The following is a 17,934-nucleotide window of genomic DNA, read 5'->3' on the forward strand; positions in this document are numbered from 1 at the left end:
CACACACACACACACACACACACACACACACACACACACACACACACTCATCCAGCTGCCACTGGTGCTTTATTCACCTGTCTGTCAGCCGTTCTTTACTGCGCTTTCCTCTCCTTCGGGGAACCCCGCTCACGATTAGCACAGGTGACCAGTGATCGCCCCCTCCCTCCCCCCCCCCCCCCTCCCCCTGTCGAGTGGAACGGCTGTAATCAAAGCCTCGCGGTGACGGGCGTCCCGGCTGGCTCGCGGCGAGATATTGATCGATTGCGGCTGTTCTCCCACAGCCTCTGCGGCCTTTAAAGGACGTCTCTAAAGCCCTTCGCAATCCGCAGCTCTCGGCGTCGGAACCGTTACGGCTCGCCAGGGCCCAGATTATAGCCTCGATGATGATTATTGGTCTCACGGGGGGTGGTGGTGGTGGTGGGGGGGGGGTCGTTCCATGCTCACAGATCCTCTCTTCGATGCCCCGCTGCTCTCTGTAGCCTCTTGTCGTCGGCTCGTGCAGGCCTCGGGGGTTCGGTCAGAAAGCGCATCCTCTTGGCCAGATCTCGGAGTTGTTCTGGACATGCCTCTCTGGCTCTGCCCGTGGGGTTGAGGTGGCCGAGGGAGAGGGGGGGGGTGGGGGGGGTAGTAGAGCACACCTGTGTCGCCCCTCGACTGGGCTCTGCTCAGGGGGGATCTCTGGCACTGATAGTGCTGTAAGGAGCTTAGGAGGAATAGTATCCTCTAAATAACTAACCGTCTGAGCATCCTGCTTCACACAGCGGGGGCGGGAGTCGGAATACGCCGCACCTCTCTCTCTCTCTCTCTCACACACACACACACACACACACACACACACACACACACACGCTTTCTATCTCTCTCACACTCATTCTCTCTCTCTCTCCCTTTCGCTCTCTCTCTCTCTCAGACACACACTTTCAATCTCTCTCACACTCCTTCTCTTTCTCTCTCGCTCTCTCATACTCTCCTTCTACCCTCTCTCTCTCTCGCTCTCTCTCTCTTTTGTTCCACACTGATGCCATAGTGAACCTGCCTGGCAGCTTAAATCCCCTTATCTCTCTTCGAGTGTGCCGGGGGCTCATGGCTCTCCAGTTAGCACGGCGGCTGTGGCGCCGCTAACTCCTCCAGCTGATTAGCATGGGAGCCCTGCGCCGCGGCGCGATCTTTGCCATTGTTTGCGTTTCGTCAAGTGAAGGCGCTCAGCCAGTCACTCCATCTTCTCTCTCTGTCTCTGTCCCTCTCTCTGGTCCGCAGGATCCAATCGCACGGGCTTCCTGAGTGCACTCAAAGACAGTCCTGCCAGATATCCTTTAGCGCTTTCAGGCAGCCGAGCCGGAACGCCGGGAGAAGAGAAAGTGGGAGTCGGAGTGTGACAGGCGCAGTTCTGGAACCTTCTGTGGCGTTCTGTGCAGTGGGTGCAGACGGGGACACGCTTTTCCTGTCACTCTGTGTGCGTGTGTGTGTGTGTGTGTGCTTGCGTGTGTGTGTGCGTGCGTGCGTGCATTTGCAGGGGTCTTTTTAACATTGCATGTCAGCATAAAATGTCAAATGTACACCCCCCCCCCAACACACACACACACCTCCCCCTCCCCCTCCCCCTCTCTCGGACTGCATCTGTCTGCATCTCTGATGATGGACCCTCTCTCTGTCTCCCTCATGTACAGTGAGGAGCACATGTATTTGATACCATGCTAAAACAGGAATATAAAATCATCATTTGACAATTGATCTTAATGCCTTAATTAAAAAAAAAAATAGTAAAAATCAAACCGCCAAGGACACCAATTTTCTTTGTGATTGAAGAATGTATCGTAAATAGATAAATGTTTTCCTTAAATGCTAGGGGAAGGAATTATTTGACCCCCTATGTAACCCTATGGGAATTTAACACATAGGGTTAACATAGGGGCAGGCAGATTTTTATTTTTAAAGGCCAGCTATTTCATGGATCTAGGATATTATGCATCCCCATAAATTTCCCTTGGCCTTTGGAATTAAAATAGCCCCACATCATCACATATCCTTGACCATAGCTAGAGATTGGCATGGTGCTTTTTCCAGTTGGCCTATTAGCCTGTTGATTTGCATTGAGCTCAATGAGCATCAAACAGGCTAATAGGCCTACTGGAAAAAGCACCATGCCAATCTTTAGCTATGGTGAAAGGTATGTAATGATGTGGGGCTATTTTAATTCCAACGGCCAAGGGAACTTTATCAGGATGCATAATATCCTGAATCCATGAAATAGCTGGCCTTAAAAAATAAAAATCTGCCTGCCCCTATGTTAACCCTATGTGTTAAATTCCCATAGGGTTACATTGGGGGTCAAATACTTCCTTCCCCCTAGCATTCAGGAAGAACATTTATTTCTTTACGAAACATTCTTCAATCACAAAGAAAATTGGGGTGCTTAGCGGTTTTATTTTTACTATTTTTTTTAATTAAGACATTAAGATCAATTGTCAATTGATGATTTTATATTCCTCTTTTTAGGCAACTTTAGCATGGTATCAAATAAATTTTCTCCTCACTGTAAGTGCACAGCATGAGCATGCACAAGCATGGGCTTTCATAGATTAACATTGGTGGTATATATTCTCTGTATTCGAAATTACATGGGGTGTAAATTGTCGTTTCTTCCTCTGGCCATAAGATATAGGAGTTGGATGGTATCAGCGTAACTCTCTCTCTTTCTCTTTCTCTTTCTCTCTCTCTCTCTCTCTCTCTCCCTCCCTCCTTCCCTCCCTCCCTCTCTCCCATGCTGGAGATCATGCAGCTGTTGGTGTTCATATGTTATCTAATAGAATACACAAACAAACACACACACACACACACACTTGCTTTTTGGCGCATCTCCAAGCCAAATTAAAAAGGACTTGAGAAAGTCTTTTGTAATGCGCCAGGTGCAGGTGGTTGTGAAATGAAGCATGCTGCTAAGGATAGGATGTTCATGAATATTATCCCTGAAGGTTTTGTGTGTGTGCGTGTGTGTGCGTGTGTGCGTGTGTGTGCGTGCGTGCGTGCGTGCGTGCGTGTGTTTATGTGTTTAGATAGTGTTTGTATTCAGAGGGCACAAACACAACACTGTCTTACAAAGTGCACATATACAAATATATATATTATGTATATGCACACATACACGCGCACACACACACACACACACACACACACACACACACACACACACACACACACACACACACACACACACACACACACACACACACACACACACACACATACATACATACATACATACATACATGCATACATTTCTTACAACATACAGTACTGTCTTGCAAGTTGTACACTGCAAACATGCATGCAACATCCAATACTTTGATGGGTTTTCCTCATTCACAGTATGAGAAAGCAGGACCCTTTCCCAAAGTGCATTACAATATTGAGTGGATTATCTTGTAAATCAATAGTCTGCAGTCATAGTCATAGGTCTTACGGACATCCATGCCCTCTTTGGAGCTGCCAAGGTCAGAAACATGGCCTCTCGCTCACATCAAGCACTTTATCTCAATCAGCTTGCTATATTAGTTTGCACAATGTGTGGGCCGATGTCAAGTTTGAATAAGAGCTGCTGAAAATAATTGGTGAGGTATTTGAAATTATATGTATTGTTTATAATTAATCAGTATTGTAATTACTGTAATTGATCAATGTAACAGACACAATTAGTTTGACAAACATCTGTTATTATAAAGCTTAGAATAACTTCTGCGGAGCCATTCTGTACTCTGCATTCTCCATTCGGTTTTATTCCTCCAGCCTCTCATTTCTCATGTGATTTTTCTCGTGTGAAGACTCCTTGATCGGAGAGTCTGGCTGAGATCTGTTGTTTCATAACTGATTACGAGAAACCACAGTTATCCCACCACTAAGGCGTCACAGCTTGGGGCTTTAGTGTTTGTTTGCAATTTTTTTTTTCTCTCCCAAAAACACATCGCTTCTGGTTTTCTGTTACTGTTCTGCAACTTCTGGGTCCAGAGCATATTGCCCTAGGGCCATTTTAAAACTCCTCCAGACTGCTGGTAAAGGGGGCTTCCTCCTGGTTGGGGCCACTTTGCCGCCTCGGGGCAGAGACCGCTTGACAGCATGGAGGAACAATATTAAGATGAACAGGACTACATGACCTAAAAAAAAATGGCTGAAGGGAGATAGGGGAGTTGTCTGTTTGAAAAGCCCAGGTTTTAGTAGAGTGGGCCAGTAAGCGCAAACACACTCTAGATTTATTGACTCTTTAAAACAACATGATGCCGATCTCTCTCTGGTATGTGTAAGTAGTTAGATTGGGATCATTCTGAAATCAATTTTGATTTTGAAACACACAGCTATCCAGACCTTAATTTGTATTTTGACTCCTGCAGTGTGTGTGTGTGTGTGTGTGTTTCCCTAATGTGCTTTACTGAGTAAACATGCCTCTTCCTTGACTATGAGCCTCACTGTGCTGGAGGTGGTGGTGTGCTTCTTCTCCGTCTGGTCCATTGTGGGCCTCTCAGGCTTCCATACATATCTCATCAGCTCCAACCAGACCACCAATGAGGACGTGAGTATGAATGACCAGTCTACTGTCCGCACCTCCCAACATGCCCAACTTACACACGTACGCACAAATATGCGTTCACATAAAACAACTTGAGAAAGCCTGATTGACACAAACACTGATGGCTTATGCGTCCATGTGTGTGTGTGTGTGTGACTGCAGATAAAGGGCTCGTGGTCGACCAAGCGAGCGAAGGACAACTACAACCCTTACAGCTACGGCAACATCCTCACCAACTGCTGCGCTGCCCTCTGTGGCCCGCTGCCACCAAGGTGAGGCTCCGGATGGATGGAGGGATGACTCTCTCTCTTTCTTTCTTTCTCTCTTTCTCTCAGGTCTCTCAATGCAATCCACCGCCACATTTTCCCATACTCCTCTCCCTTATCCCACACTCCAGTGCTCTTCTCTCTCTCTCTCTCTCTCTCTCTCTCTCTCGCTTTCTCTCATTCTCTCTGTCTCTCTTCCTCTACCTGCTGCCCTCCTCTTCCTTTACTCTTTGTATCACATCTCCTACCTCTGTCTTTCCTCTGAGTGTCACACACACAGATACACATGCATACACACACACACACACACACACACACACACACATACACACACACTCAAACACTCACACAGATACACACAGAGACTCACACACACACAAAGCCTTGTGGGGACAGTGGCGGTCCTGTTGGGGATGGTGTGTGTGTTGAGCACTTTCAGCTCAGATACACATCAGCCGGCTCAGAGGTAATTATACGTGATAAAGTAGAGAAGGCATGGGGGGGGGTCCTTTATCTGGGGCCTGTGTGATGAGCTCAGCATTGTGTAGTTGTCCTCCTTTGAGAGTGTGTGCGCTCGTGTGATTGTGTGTGTGTGTGCGTGTGCGTGTGTGTGTGTGTGTGTATGTGTGTGAGTGTGTGTGTGCGTGCGTGTGTGTGCACGTGTGTGTGTGTGTGTGTGCCTCTGCGTGTGTGTGTGTGCGTGTGTGTCTGTGCGTGTGAAAGAGATTGCCAAGTCTGTTTGGAATGATTTTAGTCTAGTCGGATGGAGACAGTTTTTCTGTTCTGTAGCCCAGTGAAAACATGGGAACTGTCTGTCTGTGTGTGTCTATGGATAGATATAATTACTATGACCTTGTGAATGGAATCATCATGTTGTCTGTGTTATTGTAAATGGAATTGTGTGTGAGTGTGTGTGCGAGCGTGCGTGCGTGTGTGAGTGTGTGAGTGTGCGTATGAAAAACAAATTGCCAAGTCTGTTTGGAATGATTTTAGTCTGCTGGAGAGAGTTTTTCTGTTTTGTAGCCTGTGAAAACAGGGGAACTCCCTGTACTGTGTGTGTGTGTGTGTGTGTGTGTGTGTGTGTGTGTGTGTGTGTGTGTGTGTGTGTGTGTGTGTGTGTGTGTGTGTGTGTGTGTGTGTGTGTGTGTGTGTGTGTGTGTGTGTGTGTGTGTGTGTGTGTGTGTGTGTGTGTGTGTGTGTGTGTGTGTGTGTGTGTGTGTGTGTGTGTCTATGGATAGATAGTTATTTAGAGCTTGTGAATGGAATCATAAGCATGTGTGTATTATTGTAAATAGAAGTGTGTGTGTGTGTGTGTGTGTGTGGGGCCCTCAGATCATGCTGAAAGAGGGAGGTAGTTAGAGAGGGTAATGGCCAGTCCAGTGGGCCCATCTGTTTTGGATGGCTTGCTCTGTGTGTGTGTGTGTGTGTGTGTGTGTGTAGGGGAAACCGTTATGAGATTGTGTCATGTGTAAACCATCCGTGTGTGTATGATAGTGCTGCTAACGTGGTGCCAGCTCTCCTTGGGAGTTTCACACATCATTTAGAGATTTCCTCTAGATCCTCTACCACACACACACACACACATTCACACACACACACACACACGTGCACACGTTCACACGCTCACACAAGAGGACACACACAAGGTGGAAGCGGAGCCTGAACAGGTGGCTGCCATCTGTTATGTGTGTGGCCATGAAGCAGTGAAACGAAGCCCAGCTGCTGCTACACACACACACACACGCGCACACACACACAATGATACTCACTCACATGCACACACAATGATAAACACACACACACACACACACACACACACACACACACACACACACACACACACAAACACACAAACATGCATCCGTCCAGGCGGTGAGGCGCACACATTCTCACACATATGCAGGCATGAACTCTATATGCCCACGCACAAACACACACACACACACTCTCAAACACAGTGTGCACACCTACAGCTCCGCTCCCTCACATTAGTGTATGCATATATACACAGACACATGGTTATTGATGTCCACACATAAACATATGGGTCTAGACACTTAAAGGAGAATTCTGGCAATGTTTTACATAAATCTCTGTTTCTCGAGTTCACTGAGTGCTGTCGATACGGAAACCAACCAGGTTACTAACCAGGCAGCTACAGTGCTACACTTTGAGAACATTTATTACATGTATTAAAGAAAAACTCAGATTTAAAAAAAAAAAATGGCAAGTAATCTCCAAGCGTTTTTTTTTTTTTGGTAAATGGACGCTTGTGTTAAATTGCCTCACAGTGAAACATCCTCCACAGACCTATTAGATGAGCTACACTGTCATTTTCCATTGACGGTGCACAGAAAAGCCACATCAGGGCCTCACACTGGCTGACTAGATAATGCTGCAGAATTCCTACACTGAGATGCGACCAGCACTGACGCTGTGGCTGTCTGTGTTCTTTTAGTTTGATTGACAGGAGAGGCTTCCTCCAGCCCGACACCCCACAGCCTGTCTGTCACTCCAATGGGACCAGCATATACACCCCCACCCAGCTTCACGCTCACATGGTAAGTGTGGTGTGTGTGTCTCCATCTGAAATCTATATGTATGTGTTTCCATGTGTGTGTTTCTGTATCTGTCCTGGTGTGTATGGTTGTGGGGGTTTTTTCGTTTTATCTTGGACTACCAGCTCTTGAAGCATGGCGCATGCACGCCTGTATATGCATAAAGCCTATATGAGCCTATATGAGCCGATATGTGTCTGTCTGAGTAACTCCCTATATTTTATTAACTCTCGTCACTCTAAATAATACATATAGCTTTCACTTATGGGAGCCTCCACCATCATATCATCCCCTTCCATCTCGAGGGAAGACATCTGAAGTATTCATGCCACTGCAAAAGAATTGAGACTCAAAGTTAGGGAATGGGAGCTGTGCCTTTGCCAATGGGAAGCTATCAACTCCAAAGCACATTGTCATTCAGATGACTGCTGGCTACTGACTGCAGTCGGCGTCGAGGGCATTTGATTTGGACTCGGTTGACAGGGCACAGCAGAGGAAGCTGTGGTGTGGTGTGTGTGCTGGTATGTTTTGCATGGGCTCCGCTGATCTGAGATCAGTGGAGTGATTCCACAGGATGTGCTGGCTCTGTCGACGTCCTGCTGAGGAGAAACCAGCGTTTGAAACCAGTCTGGGTCTCAGGAGAGCACAGCAGCACTGCTGAATACTGATGGAATTTGATGGAGTGTGTGTGCGTGTGCGCGTGCGTGTGTGAACAAAGGAGAGGGTAGGAGAAAGTATGTGTGTGTGAGAAATTCTAAGATCGTAAACAGCATAGCGTGTGCGTGTGTTCCCCACTACACTTTTTCTCTTTCGTAACGTCTGTAGTTTGATTCCAATCAGCCGTTAGCCATTTCAGTCCCCCTCAGGACACCATACACGCCGATCAGATAGCTGCACATCAGCCCAGTAAAAACACTCCACTGAGGACCCGCTTTGGATTGGGATGGTGAACATCTGCCCCATGAAATGTAGATCTGAAGATCTGATTGCCAGTGTCCACAGACTAAAGGCAGGTTTCCTGCACTGGAATATATTCCAGGTGGTCTGGGCACAGATTTGATGCCAATGGATCATGCCGTGATGGTGGGGGGGGGCTTTGCTTTCATGGACTAACATGTCCCTGTGACAGGGAGGGGCATCCTGAAATGATCGAAGCATTAGTGTGTGTGGCATCCTGAGATGATAGAAATACTAGTGTGTAGGGGTTTTCTAAGATGGGAGAAGTGCGGCTGGTGGTTGTGTAAGGGAGGCCAGTGTGGTTTAAAGCGCATGAGCCTCCGAGGGGGAGGGCTGTGTGGTCACTACGGTTGATTATGCCTTCGGACTGCCATACCAGCGAGCCTGGCTCTTTGGTGTTGTGGTCAAGCTGCACATTTGGTACCGCAGAGAGCGGGTTTGAAGCCGGGTGGGGTGACTGCTCTCTCCATTATGCTATGCTATGCTAGTATGTGTATATATATATATATATATATATATATATACTGTATACACTATAGGTAATATGCTAAACGAAGTGAACTTCCGATTTGTTCTCTATTCAGAGTGACGTGAGGAAATCTGTAAACCTCTTCTGTTTTCTGTCTTTGTCAATGCTTCTGGGCTATGCGTTTGGTCTGAATAACTGATCTGAATAACTGCCTGCATTAATTGAATCCTGAATCAATCCTGTCAGATGTCTAATTAACCTTAACGAATGTCCCTAACATCGCTCTCTCTACGTGTCTGTCCGCGCCTCTTGCTCTGTCCTCTCTCCGTACTCACTCGTGTTTCTCTTTGTCTCCGTCCCCGCCCGCTCTGCCTCTCTCTCTCTCTCTCTCTCCCTCTCCCAGTGTGATCAGCACCATTGCATTCAGAGCACCAAATTCGTTTTGCAGGCGGCCGCCGCCACCCCCCTGCTCCACACGGACTCGGTCATCCTGCCGTCGTCGTCGGCGGTGGGCCACCCGCTCTCGGGGAAGAGCTCGCTGGTGGGGCCGTGCGCCTCGCTGGGCCCGGGGGGACACCACCACCACCCCCCGCCGCCGCCGCCCCAGTCGTCGTCGTCGCTGGCCTCGCTGCCCTCGTCCGTGCCGGGGCTGACATGCGCGGGCGAGCTGCTGGCGCTGCGGAGCGACGTGGACCCGCACTGCCGCCACCACCACTTCGCCAGCCCCGAGGAGACGCCCTCGCCGCCCTCGCCCCCGCACGCCTCCGCCGCCGTGGTGGTGGTGGCCTCGTCCGCCATGCCATGTCCGGCGCACGGCCCGCACCCGCCACCGCACCTCCACCCCTCCCAGCTGTACAACCCCGCCAGCCAGGACTCCCTGCACGAGGACTCGGTCAGAGGCCTGGTCAAGCTCAGCTCAGTGTGAGCCAGCCGGACACCCTGACCACCCCCCCCCAACCCCACCGCCCGTCCTGTCTCTTGCACTACATTAGTCACTTGCTGCCAGACGGATGGAGCCCAGCTAGACAGCCTAAAGGACTCGCCCCGACTCTCCTAGATTTACCGAGGCGCTTCCCGTGGTGAATTACAGTGCGACCGGGCCAAGCGCTGACCACTATAGAGGTCTGCACCGGTCCTCCTCCTCCCCGCTGCTCCTCCTCCAGCTCCTTCTCCACACAGCAGTGCCAAGCTGTCACCTCAACTTATATCAGGGTGCTCTGCGGGCTCGTTGCTAAAAAAAAAAGGTCTGTTTTGCGGAGGTTCACATCAGCATATGGATGAGCTGGACACACACGCACCTCACTACGCGTCCTCTGTGGCCAAGCTACCGTAGTCCTCTCGTATCGCGACTCTCAGTATTCTCCACACATCTCCTCTTGATTGTTGTGGCCATTGGGAAATGGCCATTAGAAGGTGAACTCTGAAGGTTATCTTCTTGCATCGAAAAACGCCTGATAACGAGTTTGTGTGTGTGTGTGTGTGTGTGTGTGGGTGGGAGGGTGTGTATGTGTGGGTCTTTTTTTTGTTTTTTTTTACTAAAAGCAGGACTTGAATGCCTCAATTGGATGCTGAAGACTGATGGTCCACTGCCTTTTTGTATGATCTCAGATGTCCGGTAGTGTCCTGCTGACTCTGAGCAGTTAAGCAATGTTAATCGACTCACTTCACGCGTCACGATGTACAAGATGTTACATTATTGGTAGAATGTGATGATGCCAAATCAGGCGGTCGCGCCCGAGTGCCAGGTGGTGATGTGCCAAGGACTATTCAGATTTCTGAACTGTGTTACAGTGATTTCAAGTGGATATTATTAAATTTACAACTTTTTATGTGCAATTCACTTGCCTTTTGTAACTAATTTCATAGCAGGTAATTTGCTAACATTATCTAGACCAGCGAATAGATCAACTGAATTGAAACTTATACCCTGAAACATTCATAGATGTACATACAAAAACAGATTCAGCATTAAAGAAATTTTCATTTATTCATGGTCATAGTACACAAAAAGCCTTCATTTCACCATTCATAATATCAAATATAGAGCATGAATATTGCTTAGGAAAAACAATTTTAGTCCGTATATTAATAGGAATCCCATCCTGAGGAAAGTGAGAGATTTAATGGTACAACATAACACAACGTTACATGATTACACAGATGGAAGTAAAATGGTCAGTCCATGTCACTAAAAACACAAAAACATGGATTATGTGCACTTGCATAGAGACTGCTCAAGGGTTCCATCTCCCTGATGTGTTGTTGATGTGTCAGTATGACTCGCTTTGACCGGTCAGTATCTGAGCCAACACTGCTCCACTGACCTTTTCTCTTTTGCATACTCTGCTCTTTCATGTGTGTGTCTGTTTACAACCTCAGGTAGCCAATGGACAATGAAAATCAATGTGTACACGCTCAATGAGTTTGTTTATGGTACGAGGTGTAGGGTAAACCAGGTTATAATTGTTATTCAGCCAAAGGTGTAATATGCCCTTCAGCTGACTTTATGCGGCTCAGTTCACACATACAGACACAGCACACTGGAGTTACAATCCAACAAACAAAAATTAAAACATTTGTGCATGTTGACCCAACACAGAACTTTTAACAGGCCAAGTTGGCCAACTGTTCATAGACTCGGGGACAAGCTGCTGAGGTAGCATACCTCACTCTTCTCCTTTCAATGAACACTTTTCAGGATTATTTTGATTATTGTTCCCGGCACAAGTGACTGACAGAAAAGAAACCCTAGACTTATAGTGGTCACAGTGACTACAGTCAAGAATACATGAATATATGTTAGCAACATATGCTATGTTAGCATTGGTTAAGAAATAGTGCAAGATTTGTTCCTGACTAGCGTACATTCATTTAGCCACGTTAAATGCAGAAGTGATGACCATAAGGCTCCCTTATGAGGAAAATAGCCTGACATGCATGCGGCTGAGAAGAAATCAGTGGGAGTATAAGTCACATGGGGACGTACAGTTAAGCCCATAATGATGCATAGTACTCGAGCCAAATGTTGATTTATAGTGAATCTTAATTTGACGATGGAAATCAGCACATGACACATACATAGTGTATCACTGTGTAAAAACATGCCCGAAGAAAGTGTAAATTAGTTCTTTCTACAGAAATGAAACCTGGGTTTTTGGTCTAAGTATCTGAAGCTGCAGAGATAGAACAAGATGAATGAGGTTGAGTAAAAGTGCAGGAGGGGGGGGGGGGTCGTCTCTGGACCTGGTCAGTTATCTGAGGGTCAGCTCTGTTGTGCAGGACAATGGCGATGTTCACCGCACCTGGACATCCAGCAGCTGGATGTCTCCCACGATATCAAGGGCGTTCACACGGACAAGATCCCGGACACGGTGCTGATAGCTGAGCTGGTGAACTCCATTCACAGCCACTTTGAACTCCTGAGCCTCACAGAGAATGATCATCTAAAGAAGGAGACAGAGAACCAGTGATGAGCTTATGACGCATGCTCCCTCCCCTGGACCATTGTTGATAAGTGTTTCTGCCTTTTGGAGAAATATCCAATTCAAGAATGTTGAATCCACACCATTTCAAGCTCACCACTACCAGTAAAGATGAACGCCTCCTAGTGGCTGAGTCTGAGAATGCGATGGGAGTCTAAAACATTTCTGTTGAACCACATGGACTGACGTCATTCCAATTTTGGGCAGTAGTAGTTGACCCAGAAATTCCGGCACTTTTCCGACACATGAGCCAAAATTCTTGGAATATGCTTGCGTCTATTTCAAGTATTTTCCAGTCCCGTGGGTTCCTATGACAACAATCGGCCTTCTCTGGTCAGGCTTTCTAACAACACAATAGTAGGATAGTTTTTCTCTTGATATGATTACCAACACAATGGAACCTCATTTGTGTGAAGCTTACATTTAAACAAAGACTTGCCCAACTGCACTAACACGAGAACAGAATTCTGCCGAGATGCCTGAAGTGCCTTCAGTGTAATCTGTAAGTCGTTGTGAGGATTTATGTTCTATCAGTGATGGAGAGTAGAGCGAGCTTTCTCTCGCAACCCGTGCCTCTACTTCATACTTGCACCAGAATATAACACTCGGTGTTATGAGTTTCTCTCTATTCTCTGTGACTTTTGCAAGCGTCTAGTTCTGTGTCAAGTGCCGTGGTTCTTAACTGGTCTGGCTTTGGGACCCACAATTTCCTATGTTCATAAAGCCGCGACCCGTATATTTGTTAAGCACTCAGGCCAACGCATATTGCTCAAGACGCATTGCCCAAGACTAGTGTGAACAGGGCCATAGACATCTATATGTATATCTAGATGTATCTATATGGCTCAGGTAGCATTCAACGAACCAAGATATTCTTTAGAACATTACATTTTCAACACTCCAATCACTTGCCTAAGGGTTAATGTACAGTGCTGTGAGGTGTCCTTACCTCAAAGTACTCCCCTGGTGTGAAGGGGAACTGGGGCAGGCTCTTCTCCTCCTTCCCCCAGCACTCCGACAGGTAGGAGTTGCGGACGAACGTGGCAGACTTGAGACGGGGGTTCAGGTGCAGCGCAATGTCCTTAGTGCCACCCACACACAGATTCACGGTGAAGCTGGAGGAAAAAATCAAAAAAGGTCAAATGCCAAGTGCACAAGAACGTCAAAAAAGGACAGACATTAACATCTCTTTTCGCATAGCTACATAATGTTTTCATTGCAACTGCATTACTTCCATGTGCACACATTCATCAGGCTGCTAGGGGGGGTTTGTTTTCACAGCTGATAGACACATGCGTGTAAGCAGATGCTGCAGAGTGCAACAGACCGACACCAGTGATCTTTAGTCACACAGCAAGACAAACCCGTGAGAGTGAGTGACAGTGATAAACAAAACAATAATACACTAAACAAATATACACTGAATCCCCACATGTCCAAACATGATATAAAACCGCAACATATAGTGTAAACCAAAGTTTAATATGTACCACAATTAAGAACACAGCAGTCATTTTAAACATCAGAGATTGTACATGAAGAACATACCTGTGTGGATAAGGGTGCACTTGGCCTTTTATGAAGATGGTTAGTCCTGGACAAACCCCTTTCTCTATGGTACCTCTGAATGGAAGGCTCTAGAACACACACCAGAAAGGAACTGTCTTATTCAATGCTCTTTTGAGGGAAAAAGTAGATGAATATTTTACACTGGGAATTTGGTTGATGTTTTTTGAGAATTTCCAACTCCCTGACCTCACAATTTCAAACACCAGCTCAATGAACACCCCTCTAGCTGACCTCACATTTGAATTGACATTATCCTCGAGACATGAGGAAGAAAATCTGGGACTTGAAATGTCAGATCTGGACGTTGTTGCTAACGGCTCTCCTGCTGCTAAACACAGAATTTAATCTTGATTTGTTTCAAATTCACTTATCCAGTTTGATACCATGCAGTGTACAAATGATCAGTTAGCTGCTGTTGATGAGTCATGCACCAGACATTTACGGCTGCCTGCGGTAAATATTTGATGGCGGTGCCCACTCACCAAGTCACCTGAATGCGTCAACGACCCCTATAAAACAACAAAACAAACATTTTAGTCTCCATTGGTTGGAAACCTACCAGGATGTCAGATCTTTGGTTATAAAGGTTGATTGCGGCACTAACATAAGTCAAGGCTGATTGCTTCAGTCACACTTTTCAGGGCTTTTGGCTTGAGTATTAATATTAGCTTTGTTCATCAGTGAATGGCATTTACAATAACATATTAATAGAATTAGACATTCTTACTTTGGCTTGTGGGATTTTATGTGTTCCCACAGCCTGAGCCTGAGCTGGAGCTGGTTCCTACAAAAATGTAAAATCATTAGCCATTAATAAATTACTTCATCATTACTTAAAATGATCACCATATTGTCATCAATCACCCTAATTGCTTCACAAGCATACAACACACACGCGTGACGGTACCAAAAAACACATGTTCCCACAATATCAAAAAGTCTATTAATCATTTAAAGCTATATGATGCTCACAGAGTTTCGGATGAAGCCGATTGTCTTGATGTGGACCTTTCCTGAGATGTTTATGGTGTCCACCTTGCTCAGATCCACCCTGTGTTTGAACTCAAGCACATGAGCTCCGTTTACTGCCACCTAGAGGAGAACACAGGAAGTACACACTGAACTACATCAGGCGTCTGTCTCCTTCACTGAGTACAATAATGGAGGACATCATTCAAAAAACATTTGGGGGCTAACAGCCACAATTTCACGCATAAAAAGCCTTAAAGATGACGCAAAGTTGAGAGCATGCAAACCACAAGTTGTGTGTCACTTCTTTGTACCAGAAAGAAAAGCCAAAATGGAGACCCAGGCCGCAGTCCCCTCTAGAGACTGTCCATAAATTACTGAGATGTAATTAACTTCTTTCCTCTGTCTCGGAAGCTGTGGTGAAGACTACCTGCTTCAGCAAGCCGCAAACCACATTAAGGAAGTAAAAATGGCAGTGAAACTGAATTATTTATTGAATGTTCCACTGCATAAAACGCTACTGTGAGACAACTGTCTTGTTTTAGATCTTCTGTCAAGATGATTCTTTTTCCTAATGATACAGACACATCTTAAAGAACACTATAGTCTCCCTTATGATCAAAACAACTTGACCTAAAATTTGAGGTATAAAAAAGTGAGAGAAAAATAAAGAAAGAATGCTCCATTCTTTGAAACTTCCAAATCAGGGAACATGTTTGCTTCCTTGCTCTAGCACATTCTGCATTCTCAGATAATCCCTGAGGACAAAACGCAGCACAACAGCTCAGCTTGATTCGTAGCATAGTCTGTCAGCTGTGACCTACAGCTGAAACAACACCCTCGGTGTGATCGTATAGCATGTCACAGCTTTCAGCACAACTGGTTTGGCTGTCCGACCCCTCCAATGGAGGGAGTGTACATTATGTGTCAAGCTGTAACACAATGAAGACGTATGGTCTTCAGTTAGATGATAAAATGCAGTTAGCATCATCCATCTTCTCTTTAGTAACTGTGGAACTGGGGATTTGAGGGAAACTTCAGGAGACTATTAGCCTACCACAGCAAACTCCACTTTTCCGATCTGAACACTGTACTGAATAGGACTTTTATCAGTGTCTATGCCATAGCTATGTCTGCCACACAGTTTCAGACCCACTTAAAGGGACGGTCTGGAGTAATTTCACCCTAGGGTCCTTGGCACCATGACCTTAAGCCAAACACCTCCCCAGAAGCGTTATTTCTCTTGGTCGATCATTGGTCGAGTTAGCGCTATCAGCCGAATAGCTTAGAGCAGGCGCTAATGGGTCCAACGATGTATCTCGTAAATTACCTCACTAATAATGCCCAGAATGGTGCCGAGCTTCTATAGTACAAATAGGGTCTGTTTTCATAAAACAAGGCATTGGAATGTGTGTAAGTACACCAGGAGTTAATTCAAACAAAACGTGCCTGATGGCTTCTACTCTCTGCTGCTACCCCTACCCTATGCCCCTACCACTGCGTCGACGTCACGTGCATATGTACGTATGTGTGTGAACGTGAGAGTGACGGCGACGCCGTTCGGCTGATAGCACTAACTCGACCGATGTTGGACCAAGGGTCAAGGTCATGGTGTAAAGGACCCTAGGATGAAATTATTCCAAACCATCTCTTTAAGCGCTGAAACAGACCTAACAAGTCAAACAGGGTCCAGCAACCAGGGAGCACTTCGGCCGAACTACAGAGGGAAAGGTTGAGGAAAGGGGACGAAGGGATTTTCTTATGCCCTTTGATATGGGATTAGTGCTAGTGTTTCTCAACAGTCATCAGCTACAAATCTACACTGGACTCAGTTGTCTTGTGCAATTGTGCTATGTCCAAATGCTATGTGCTATGTCCTTTCTTACCTTGTATGAGTCCTTCTGCACAAGGATTATTATTTCAAACTCTGAGCCCAGTTTGAAGGGCATCTGGTACAGGATCTCCTCCTTGCCCCAACATCCCAGCTGCAGAGTGTTGGAGACTATGCAAGTCTTCTTAAAACGAGGGTTGAAATGGAAGGCCACGTCAGCCCGTGGTTTGATGCTGTTCCCACATGTCAAGTCTACCTGGAACCTGATGAAAACAATTTAGCATATAGCAGTATATTCTGATTCCTTAAAATCTTGATGTGACTGCCACCGAACACAACACCAAACAATAAGTCTTGCATTACAATAAGTACTGCAATACAAAAAGTACTTCCCATGGTAGTGGTCATAGATTACTAAGACAAATGTTGACAAGGTTCAAATCATAAGGACAGAATATGAACAGAAACTAAACCTTGGTCTCGATTTCATTCCAAAAGGTAGTACCCATAACCATTGGCTATCAAGCAATACCTCTCTGAATCAACAGGAACGCTGCCTTGAATGAGGATCATCTCTCCTGGAACCAGTCCGCCTAATATGGTCCCAGCAAAAGGAATCGGCTGAGTGTAAACAAAGATGTAACGTCAGCCTCAAAATGACATGCCAGTCTAACATGGGCCTAATTGAAAACCACAGATAAACAAAATAAAACCCCAAATTCTGAGTTTTTTTCTACCTTCACATCACTACAGTTAGTCCTAAATAGTAGTTGAATAGGCATGACTTAATGATGCAGCAAATCACGTTCAAATTCTATGAAGTTTAGAAGCTAACACTGGCTAACACGACAATCGTTCATTTGCCACCCAATCGTATCGTATGCCAAGCCAAACCTACCGGATTCGATATTGCTTGTCTTGGCGTTTTCACCGACATTTCTTGGATTAAGTGAAAATATGTATATGTTTAAGGGAAAGCCTCTGTCCCGTGTTGTTTATTGTGGTCGCTTATTTGTCTGTTGAAAGGTCTGCTTGTCCCTACTTCCTGGATCTCGGTAGCTCACCCGCCCCAAACCACCTAGGCACGTGACATACACAAGCCTCATGTTTAGCCAATGGCAATCAAGTGGGCTACAGTCTCAATTAATTCAGTACGCAATGTTTTATGCATTAATGTGTGCTTTATATCTGTTCGACAATTCGTCTCTCAATTAAGCTTTGCCAACGGGTTCGTCTGGATTCACCCGGGCTTATGCGCTTTGCTATACACGT

At 46.1% G+C, this 17,934-nt stretch overlaps 2 protein-coding genes across 3 annotated transcripts in view; one reads left to right on the plus strand and one right to left on the minus strand.

The window, feature by feature from the left end:
- Positions 1–10,731, plus strand: part of zdhhc14 (zinc finger DHHC-type palmitoyltransferase 14) — a 23,353-nt gene extending 12,622 nt beyond the window's left edge. The window contains exons 5-9 of one of the 2 annotated variants that reach the window (XM_062551292.1): positions 1,261–1,309; positions 4,462–4,564; positions 4,724–4,833; positions 7,286–7,388; positions 9,215–10,731. In XM_062551292.1, coding sequence (XP_062407276.1) covers positions 1,261–1,309; positions 4,462–4,564; positions 4,724–4,833; positions 7,286–7,388; positions 9,215–9,736 — 887 coding nt within the window. In that variant the 3' untranslated portion in view covers positions 9,737–10,731. The remainder of the gene's footprint in view (positions 1–1,260; positions 1,310–4,461; positions 4,565–4,723; positions 4,834–7,285; positions 7,389–9,214) is intronic. The other variant, XM_062551293.1, reaches the window with a different exon arrangement.
- Positions 10,732–10,772: 41 nt separating this feature from the next.
- lgals8a (galectin 8a) lies at positions 10,773–17,718 on the minus strand. Its single transcript, XM_062550970.1, has 9 exons — positions 17,561–17,718; positions 17,195–17,283; positions 16,718–16,925; positions 14,835–14,954; positions 14,590–14,646; positions 14,345–14,371; positions 13,842–13,930; positions 13,243–13,408; positions 10,773–12,254 (listed from the first exon to the last, which is right to left on the minus strand). The coding sequence occupies exons 1-9, from the start codon at positions 17,597–17,599 to the stop codon at positions 12,105–12,107; spliced, it is 945 nt and encodes a 314-aa protein (XP_062406954.1). The 5' UTR covers positions 17,600–17,718; the 3' UTR covers positions 10,773–12,104.
- Positions 17,719–17,934: the final 216 nt, after the last annotated feature.

Source organism: Sardina pilchardus, chromosome 12 (genome assembly GCF_963854185.1).
Source record: "Sardina pilchardus chromosome 12, fSarPil1.1, whole genome shotgun sequence".
Classification (NCBI taxonomy): domain Eukaryota; kingdom Metazoa; phylum Chordata; class Actinopteri; order Clupeiformes; family Clupeidae; genus Sardina; species Sardina pilchardus.

What these genes read in the sequence shown, in the direction of transcription:
- lgals8a (XM_062550970.1), bottom strand. Translation starts at nt 17,599, where the DNA reads ATGTCGGTGAAAACGCCAAGACAAGCAATATCGAATCCG. An exon ending in GTTCCTGTTGATTCAGAGAG is followed by an intron (nt 16,926 to 17,194) that starts GTATTGCTTGAT and finishes TGTTTTCATCAG; the next exon opens with GTTCCAGGTAGACTTGACAT. An exon ending in GTGCACCCTTATCCACACAG is followed by an intron (nt 13,409 to 13,841) that starts GTATGTTCTTCA and finishes TTTTTCCTCCAG; the next exon opens with CTTCACCGTGAATCTGTGTG.